Source organism: Chionomys nivalis, chromosome X (assembly GCF_950005125.1).
Source record: "Chionomys nivalis chromosome X, mChiNiv1.1, whole genome shotgun sequence".
Lineage (NCBI taxonomy): Eukaryota > Metazoa > Chordata > Mammalia > Rodentia > Cricetidae > Chionomys > Chionomys nivalis.
In genome coordinates, this window is record NC_080112.1 from 37,613,943 (window position 1) to 37,623,542 (window position 9,600).

At 38.8% G+C, this 9,600-nt stretch overlaps 1 protein-coding gene across 3 annotated transcripts in view; it reads left to right on the forward strand.

The window, feature by feature from the left end:
* Positions 1-6,719, forward strand: part of Jade3 (jade family PHD finger 3) — a 144,777-nt gene extending 138,058 nt beyond the window's left edge. For all 3 annotated transcript variants that reach the window (XM_057759900.1, XM_057759902.1, XM_057759901.1), the window contains 2 exons: positions 365-482; positions 2,586-6,719. In XM_057759900.1, coding sequence (XP_057615883.1) covers positions 365-482; positions 2,586-3,496 — 1,029 coding nt within the window. In that variant the 3' untranslated portion in view covers positions 3,497-6,719. The remainder of the gene's footprint in view (positions 1-364; positions 483-2,585) is intronic.
* The last annotated feature ends 2,881 nt before the right edge of the window (positions 6,720-9,600 follow it).

Here is a 9,600-nt window from a genome sequence, read left to right on the forward strand (position 1 = left end):
CAAGTGCTATCATTCATACTCAGGGATAAAAAGGAGAGGCTAACGTATGATGCCATTATCTTCCCAGCTGGACTGTGTACATAAATATTGATCCTCTTAAATTGTAGACTAGAGAATAGGTTTCAGAGAGAATCTTGGAGCACTTGCTCTTAAAGCCCATTGACATGGGAACCATGTCCCGATGATTGTCATGCTATAGTAATTCCTTTGATTTGGGTCATGGTCTGTGGCCCTTGGGTCTTGTCTTCACTCCTCACTCCCACAGGCACCAGAACTCAGTGACCTTCAGTGTAACTGAACAATTTCAACTGTAAATTTGCTTATTATAACAAACATCTTTATTCGCTGGGGATTGGGCTTGCAGGTTCGAAATCTATGCTACATGATAAGCAGGCGAGAGAAGCTGAAACTTTCACACACCAAAGTGCAAGAACAGATCTTCGGTTTGCAAGTCCAGCTTATCAACCAAGAAGTTACAGAAGGTAACAACCTGTGTGTTAAAATTGTACTAGCAAATATAGAGACTGATTATATCCATTTTTACAATTTGGTTTTATAATCTATTGTGCCACTTAAAAATTGTTTTGTATGCTTCAGTCTAATTCTGATAATTATGTGACCTATTTCACTGTCAACTTCCAATGAGAAATTAATTCCTGGGTAGAAATCCCCTTCCCGGAAAAAAAAAAATGAAAGGAAGGAAAAGAAATTCTAGGATAGGATTAGAGGAGTTGTAAATCTAAGCCAGATAATCTATTAATTACAGCCATGAAAGTGTTTTGTAGTTATCAAATTCACTTAAAATCAAGAAGCCAACACCAAATTCTAGTTTCCAGAAACCATTTAATTCCAGGGTTACTTATCTTAAAAGTAATCTGTTAAAACAGATCTTTAGCTAGAAGTTAAAAGAGATATAGTTCTAATCTTTTCATTTATTCACTAATATTTATTGAGAACCTACTAGGGTAGTGGTTCTCAGTCTGTGGGTTGCAACCCCTTGGGGGTCAAATAACCTTTTCACAGGGGTCATGGAAGACCATTAGAAAATATAGGTATTTACATTACAATTCATAACAGTTTCAAAATTACACTTATGAAGTAGCAACAAAATAATTTGATGGTTGGGGAACCATTAAACATGAGGAACTGTATTAAAGGGTCACAGAATAGGAAGGTTGAATACCACTATACTAGGAACTAAGAACTAAACTAGAAGATAGAGCAGTCAACAGAGAAATCCCTACATTACCCACTTGATGAGAAAGATACATGATGATACAGTACCTAAAGTAGATGCTTGGCTAGAATCATGACAGTCATATACAGGACACTTCCCTATGTGTCTTTTAATAAGAATAGGTGGGAGAACCTGATCACTAAGGGTAACTTAGGCAAAATGTATAAAATCAGCACCTGTTAAAAGCCAACCATAAAATAAGATAAAAACATAGAAACAAGATGTTAGGTAGACATCAAAAGCCCCTGGGGTATTTGTGACTGCATTATAGCATACTGGTATAGCAGGAAGTAGCAGGGATACTCAGCCACAAGGTTACCCTGTAACATGACTGTCGAAGCAATAAGAAGTAAAGGCAAACAGGGAGGAGCCCCTGTGTCATAACAAGATTGGACTCAGCCAAGTGGCTTCTGATTATAAGAATATAGCAGCTTACAGCATCAACATGTGGCAAGCCCTAGTAGAGATGGAGGCTGTAGTTGTTCGAAATGGTCCCTTGGGGAATGCATGCTATCCTTTAGGATACTTCCAAGCTATCCTTTCTCATTTTTATGAAGTTAAGTATTATAAGAAGATAATGGGCAAAGACCAATTTTATGGTAACATATCCGGGTAATTAATGCATCCTAGCATAGGCATCCTATACCTCTCCCAGGGCCAGCAAGATGGTTCAGCAGCATTTGCTTCAAAAGCCTGGTGGCCTGAATTTGATCCTTAGAACCCATGTAAAGATGGAGAGAACTGACTCCATAATGTTGTCATCTACCTTCACATGCATGCTATCGCACATGTGCCCATATATGGGTCCAATAATATTTTTTAAATTATCCTACACCCACAATGGTAATTTGTAATCAGGATATTATAAAGTAAGGACATAAAATATTCAGGAACCACCCACTGCTTCTAATGCCAGATTAAATAAAATACCTATGTGGCTTTCTATTTGGCTTGTTTGGGAATGCCTGAAGAGAACGAGTGATAAAATCTGAAATGTCTTGTGTTTGAGGCACATCTTTAGTCCTACTCATTACCCATATACCCAATCATAAACACACAAGAAATGAAAGACATGGAAATAGAGACATAAGACAGAGCACACTAGTTGTTGCTATTGTTTTATAGGTTAGGAAAGCAAAGGTGTAATGGTTGAGAGTCATGGATAGTATGGGACTCTGGGTTCATCCTCTACTGCAGCTCACTTTACCTGCTCACCATGGTATACATGCTCATCAAAGACAGGTGCTCATTAGACATTTGGAACAATAGGTTCATGAACTCTCTTTGTGATACACATATGCTTAATAATTAAATCAGTTGTTAAGCAAATCTTCCTTTTTGATTTCAGGACTTTCTTTGACAAATGCACTAGAGAACTCATTGTTTTACCCACCACCACGTATCACCTTAAAGTTGAAAATGCCTAAATCAACCTCAGAAGACTGCAGAGACAGCTCCACAGAAACAGAGCACCAACCCTCCTCACCTGGCAGCAGCTCCCCTGGTCACAATAAAAAGAGCCCACAAATGCCTGAGGAGCTACTGGACATGAATGTGAAAATGTATCCAAGACATCCACTAGAAATCAAGAGTAACTGTTTACTGGCTAGTCGCAGTCATTCTCGAAGTGAAGCCAAGAGTTCCAGTCCTGCTCAGAGAGCTCCATCTGCCGAGTTCTATCATGGGCAATCATTAGGGAAGCCTCTGGTCCTTCAGGCTGCCCTCCATGGACAGGCTTCTATTGGTAATGGGAAGAGTCAGCCTAACTCCAGGCTTGCCAGTTCCAATGGCCTGGAGGGCAACTGGTCTGGGAACATCACCCAGAAAGATAATTTAGATGAGATGTTCTGTGACCAGGAGTCAATGCTCAGCTCCCACTTGCCCAGTCAGGGCAACATTAGAAAATCTGGCATAGAACACTTTAGCAGATCCTTTAAGGAGGCCACCAATACATGGGTGAGGCCCACTGAGGACCTCCAGTACTGTGTTAAACCAACTAAGAATGTGAGTTCTAAGGAGCAGTTGTGGGGTAGACAGCTTCTCAGGCGGTCAGCAGGAAGAGCTCCATATCAGGAAACTGATGGGTATTGCCCTGATTTAGAGCCCAGCGATTCAGAAGCAGAAGGGGAAGGGAGTAAAGAAACAGCAAGGGTAAAGAGAGAAAGTTCTGACCGTGAAAACCCTTCTCATGATTCTATTCGGGAATGCCATGGGAAAAGCGAGACACATCCTCATTCCCACAGCTCAATGCAAAGGTGATCAGAAATACCTAAGCAGCCTTTGCCTTTGCCCCACATACTAGGGGAAATCTAAACACCAAAAGGATTCTAGTGTATATTAGGAGGAATTGCAGGGAAAATGATGGTGTGATGTTTTTGAAAAGGTTTCAGGTCTAGTTTTTATAAGCACATTACAAGAGTTGCAGATTGACTGGGGTTGCTTTGTTGGAGACTGCTGGGAACAGTTGGGCCCAGAGTATTTGCTCAGTGAGTACTTCAGGACTGCTTTTCAGTTACCTTAACACACTGATTAATCTACGTATTAAGAATCCTTGCATTGTCAATGAATTTGCAAGAGAACATGACAGACACTAAAACTACTTATCTTTTGAAACTGTAACATGTGACTCCTTAGAGCTCATGTCTGTAGAAAGTTTCTAATTCCACTGGTATCTATAAACCTCTTTAAGGGAGAGACCGGGAGAGCAGCATTCTCAGATACTGTCACTATTGTCTTCCTTGCTTTGTGTAAGGTTGAGTTTCTTTCACAGTATCATATCGTATAAAGTCAATTCTCCTAAGTGTCCAGTGCCTGTTCCTAGACCTGCTTGTTGGGAACACACTCATAACTCTCTTATCCAGCTAACTTGTGGATAGTGTTTACAAAAGTACTACTTCCAAGGAAATGCTCTGCTTTTCAAGGCATTTGCAAAGACTTGAGAGCCTTTCCTGAAGTGTGACCTTTTCTGGGATATTTGTACCAGGTCAGGGTTTTTTGTGTTGTTTTCAAATAAGTTTGACTAAAGTTGGGCTGACAGTTTTTGTATACCTGCTTTAATGTTTATAAAATTTTTATTGAGGTATAATTAAAATATAGTGTAATGCACAGAGGGTTAAGTATTCTTACCTGCTTTAATTTTGAAACAGATTTTTATTGTCAGACAAATTTGAAAGCATGTGTTTAACACATGGATATAATTTAGCTTTGTATGAATTTTGAATCCAAGGCAATTTCCCAAGTGTAAAAGTTAGAGCCATTTTTCAGAACTTGATTATACCACATTACCAAATAATCAGCCTTGATTCATTTCTAGAGGAAGAGAATTTTGAATTAGAGAATGAAATAGGTCTGCTTCCCATTTAAGATAAAGGGGAAAGTAGCAGTTTATAAAAATGTGAGGCAGACTGTAATTCTCAGCTCCCTTTTCTTCTTAGCCTTAAAATAATATTCTCTTTCTTCTAGTTTGGGAACATATAGAGAAAGTTTTCAAACAAGAGGCCATTTTCAATTTCTGAAGTTTCATGCTGGTAAAAGCAGCAGTAGGTGCCAGTGAGGGCAGCATCCCTCTAGCCAATGCAGTGGAGCAGTTTGCCCCCTCCTGCTTTTGTTCTTAGAACCTTGTTAAAGGCATCTTTGGGGTTTTGTTCTCTTTCTCCCTCTCCCTCTCCCCATCCCCCTCCCTCTCCTTCTCTCTCCCTTCTGTATTTTGCCTTTCCTTTGGCTGCATCTTCAAAATGTTTGTGTGCCTATGAACATGTATGAAATGTGTGAACATACTATAACATGTGTAGTAGGTGTTCTGTATTTTGTTTTAGTTGAAAAATAAGGAATATAATTTCCTCTTAATACCCTCAGCCTCTGCTTATTTGAATACTCCTAGGTACATATAAATTTAACACTTTCATGGTAATGAGATTATAATGGAGGTGAGTGGTAAATTTCTTATATTAAAGGCCAGTCAATTGGCCTGTGTACTTTCATGCCTTTGAATTCTGAGTAGGGGTGGGGAACAAACATGAAAACAGTGCTTTAGCCAAATTCCATATGAAATGCCATTGGGAGAGTATTGCCTGAAATATCATTCAAGTCAGGGAGATAAAATGGTAATATTTTTTACAGAATTTTCCTGGGTAACAAATGAGCCTTCAGTTTGTATACATTCCAAATACCCCAAAATGCACCTGCAACATTTTGTTCTTTGAAGTATTACCTCTTAACCTTTGTTAATGTTTTTTGTCTTGTCTTATATAATTCAAGTTTTGAAGATAAACTCAATCTTTTTTCAAATGTCACCTTTTTATCAATACTTTTTCATTAAATTATGAAAACTATAAACTACTGTTATTGTGGTAATTTTCTGTTTGGGCATACTGATTTTTAAAAATCTATGAATTTACTTATGTTAGAAGGGGGGTTCAAGGATGAGGAATTGAATGTTTAGAAGCACAAACCATCTGGTCATGGCAATGCACACCTAGACTCCCAGCATTTAAGGCTGAGGCATGAAGATAACTTCTAGGATAGCCTGGGATACAAGACCCTGTCTCAAAGGGAAAAAAAAAGAAAAAAGCACATATTCACAATTCAGGTCGATATCAGAAGTCAAAGAGAACCCTTTGTACTTTGCCCAGAAACCATGATTTCATCAGGTTAGTAAGATAAAAATCTTAGGATCAACATTTAAAATGGTCAGTGACATAATGTGACAGGATACACAAGACAATTGTTTATAATACTCATTTTATGCAGAACTCTGGGAGTCTGTCATGGAATCAAGGTTATATGGTCTTATTGGGCAGGACTTTGAGAGGGTCAATATTTTCAAGTTGTCAAGGATCATTAAGTAAGTCAGTAGTGAAAGAGATGAAAATGATTGTTTCTGCCTCTACCTACCTCATGTGCTTGTTAGTAGATGACTGTTCTAGTAATTCATTTTGAAGATTTTAAACTATTAAGTATATCCTGTTACATCCAAAAAAGGTTGTTGGGTTTATAAGAATGTATACATTTCCAGTGGTAGGTGAACATTTGTGTTAAAGAAATGTTTAAATGTAGAGAGCAAGCCAGATAATAATGCACAGTCCCAGGATTTTTACCTGCAAGATCAAAATCCTCAATATGTTTGCTTGTTTATTTGGGTTTTATATTTTGTTTTGTTTTTCTGTTTTACTGTGGTGAGACTGGAAACCAAGACTCTGAACGTGCTAAATAAACACTCTCACACTGAGCTGCCAAGCCCCTTTACTGGCTTTCAGAACAGAAGAAAAGTACACAGCAGCAAAAGCATATTTAGCACCCATTAATTTTGATGTATTATTTCAAAAACTGTATTATATAAACACTTGATTTTCTCAGTTGGATTGTTTTGTGAAAATCAGAAATTGTGTGATAATGGTTTTAAAAGGTTTAGTTAATAAATCCCACCTTGGGAGTGGCCCTTATGCAGCCAACTTGTAACACTCATTTTTGCACTGTTAAAGGAGGCTTGTGGGAGTTCAAGTGGTTTTACATCACAGAATGGAAGAGATATGATCTAAAGACTTTGTCTTTACAATAAAATGGGCAGGTAATTGCACAACTCATTGCGTCTAGTTACTGGTGAATTCCTCCACCTTATGCTTCTGAATAAGCACATTATCACCTTGTTGAGGTGGATTGGGGTGTGAGCCTTTTTTGCAAGGCCTGACCACCAGGCTCCTTCCCTTCCCTTCACTTTTCCTTCAGTTCCCTTCAGTTTCAGTTAGGTTAAGTAAGTGGCAAGTAGCTTAAAAATAATCTGGAAAGATGAACCTTGAGCAGCTCAAGCTGACATCCAAAAGCTAAAACAGAGAGAACATCTTCAGAATCACCTTTTACTGAAGTGTTGAGCTGTAATGGAGTTACTTTCTTGAAGCACATATGAAAATCATGGATTACTTAAGTCATTTCTCACTTAAACTTTTTTTGTTTTGTTTTTTGAGACGTTTTCTCTGTAGCTTTGGAGCCTGTCCTGGAACTTGCTCTGTAGACCAGGCTGGCTTCAAACTCACAGAGATCTGTCTGCCTCTGCCACCCGAGTGCTGGGATTAAAGGTGTATGCCACCACCACCCAGCATCACCTTAAACTCTATAAAACTTAAAATTACACAGAAGTAATGCCTTCAGCCCTAAAACAATGAATGAATGAATGAGCACAGCTGGATAGTACCCATTCTAGATCATTCTACTGCTTCATGGGAGTGTGGGCCTTAAATGCTTCTTCCTTTGATAAGCCTGCCTGACCTGTGCCCTATCCTTGTGGTTTTTGTTTGGTTTTTGGTTTTTTGGTTTTGTTGGGGTTTTTGGTTTTGTTTTGTTTGGGTTTTACCTGAACTTTTCTTCTTCTACTTTGGAAAACAGAAACTCTGGTTAAATTCTTCCCCATTTCTCTTGTGTCTGCAAACAGATCTAGAGGGGTTAAAAACAATGAGAATGCTCTCAAGGCTGCTGCTGTTGGTGTAGCCACTCAGCCTTTTCAGTCACACTTGCTAACTGAATAGCAACAGGCCTGCCTTCACCTCAGACCCAGTGTCTTGCCCTCAAGATCCCCCAAATGGACAGAACTATTTGGACAAAGAATAGAGTAAATAAAGGTGAATTTCAAGACAGTTACTTGGGTCCCTTACAGAACAACCAAGGACAAACCAGAAAACACACTTGGGACTAACTAGTTAAGGCTTCAAATAATGAAACATGCTATGTCCGGCCTATACACAACTACAGAAAGATGAGACTGTTGGGTCCATTTGGCACATGTGAAATAGACAAATAGTTAAGACTTGTTAAAGGTCATACAGCAGCATCAAGATGAAAGCCAGTACAGTCATACTTAATTCCTGTATGCAGGGTACCTTCAAGCATTCCTACTCATTTTCTACTTGGGGGAAGAAAACAACCTTGGTTGAGAGGTAGTCATGAATTTGATGTTTCTTGATCCTTGCCATCTTGGATAGAACAGATAAATCAAAATTAATCATCTTAGGGGATGGAGAGATGGTTCAGTGGTTAAGAGCACTTGTTGCTATTGCAGGAAACCCAGGTTCAGATCCCAGTGCTCACAACCATCCAGGGCTCCAATCCCAGGGGCTCCTGGCCTCTATGGGTACCAGGCATGCACATAATGCAGATACATACATGCAGATAGAATACTTAATATACATAAAATAGATCTTTTAAAAATTAGACATTTTACACAAAAACAAACAAGGAGCTTATATTCAAAGAACAGGATAGTTCACACAAATCTGGGCAGGGTAAGCCCCACATCAGATCTAGGACCTGGAGGTCTTACTTTGCCTAACTAGTTCAATCATTTAACTGGCTAGAGAAATTAAGCCATGGTTCTCCAAATACAGCCACACCCTAAGCCCCAGAACCTAGTATGTTACTCACATAATTAAAGGGGTCTTACAAGTGTAATTAAAGTTAAGATCCTTGAAATAGGGAAGGTTATATTAAGCAGGTTCATCCAATAACTTCACCAAGGGTATTTTATACAAAGTAGGAAGGTAGAAGGATATCCTAGCAAGATATATAAAAATGGAAGAGCCATGTTTCAGAAAGAATATATAGCCAGGTAACATTCTCCCCTGAAGTTTCCAGAAGGAACTCAGCCTTCCCCAACACTCATTTTAGACTTCTTTTTTTTAATATTTATTTATTATGTATACAATGTTCTGTATGTGTGTATGCCTGCAGGCCAGAAGAGAGCACCAGACCTCATTACGGATAGTTGTGAGCCACCATGTGGTTGCTGGGAATTGAACTCAGGACCTTTGGAAGAGCAGGCAATGCTCTTAACCACTGAGCCATCTCTCCAGCCCCCTCATTTTATACTTCTGAAGAATAAAAATAGGCACTGAATTTGTGACAATTTTTTATGTTAGAAGTAGGAAATTAATAAATTGAGCATAGAGTAAGTGCTCCCCAGTCTTTCAGAGAGGTTCTCATTTCCAGCAGACCTATTTGGGCTGAAATACCCTGAAGTTGGTCCTGTACTTTCACTTTGGTTGTGCAGTGCTAGGACCTTGTTCGTGATAGGAAAGTGCTATCTACTATTTGGTCACATATCAGGCCTTACTTTTTCTCTTATCTGAAATACTTCCTTGAAGTAGAAAACACATGATCTTTTTCTATCAGTAAAATCTCCTGTAGAAATAGTTTTCTCATTTTTGCCCTCCCAACTTTTTCCAGTGTAGCCCTAAGTACTTCTCAACTGTCCTTGGGTAATCATCCACAAACCTGCTTATGATCAATCTGACACTGCTTGTTGGTTTGGCATAAGTTTGTATACCCATGCTGTTTGAAGCAGTGTTTTTGGAAAGTATAAATAAATCCTTGAGTGT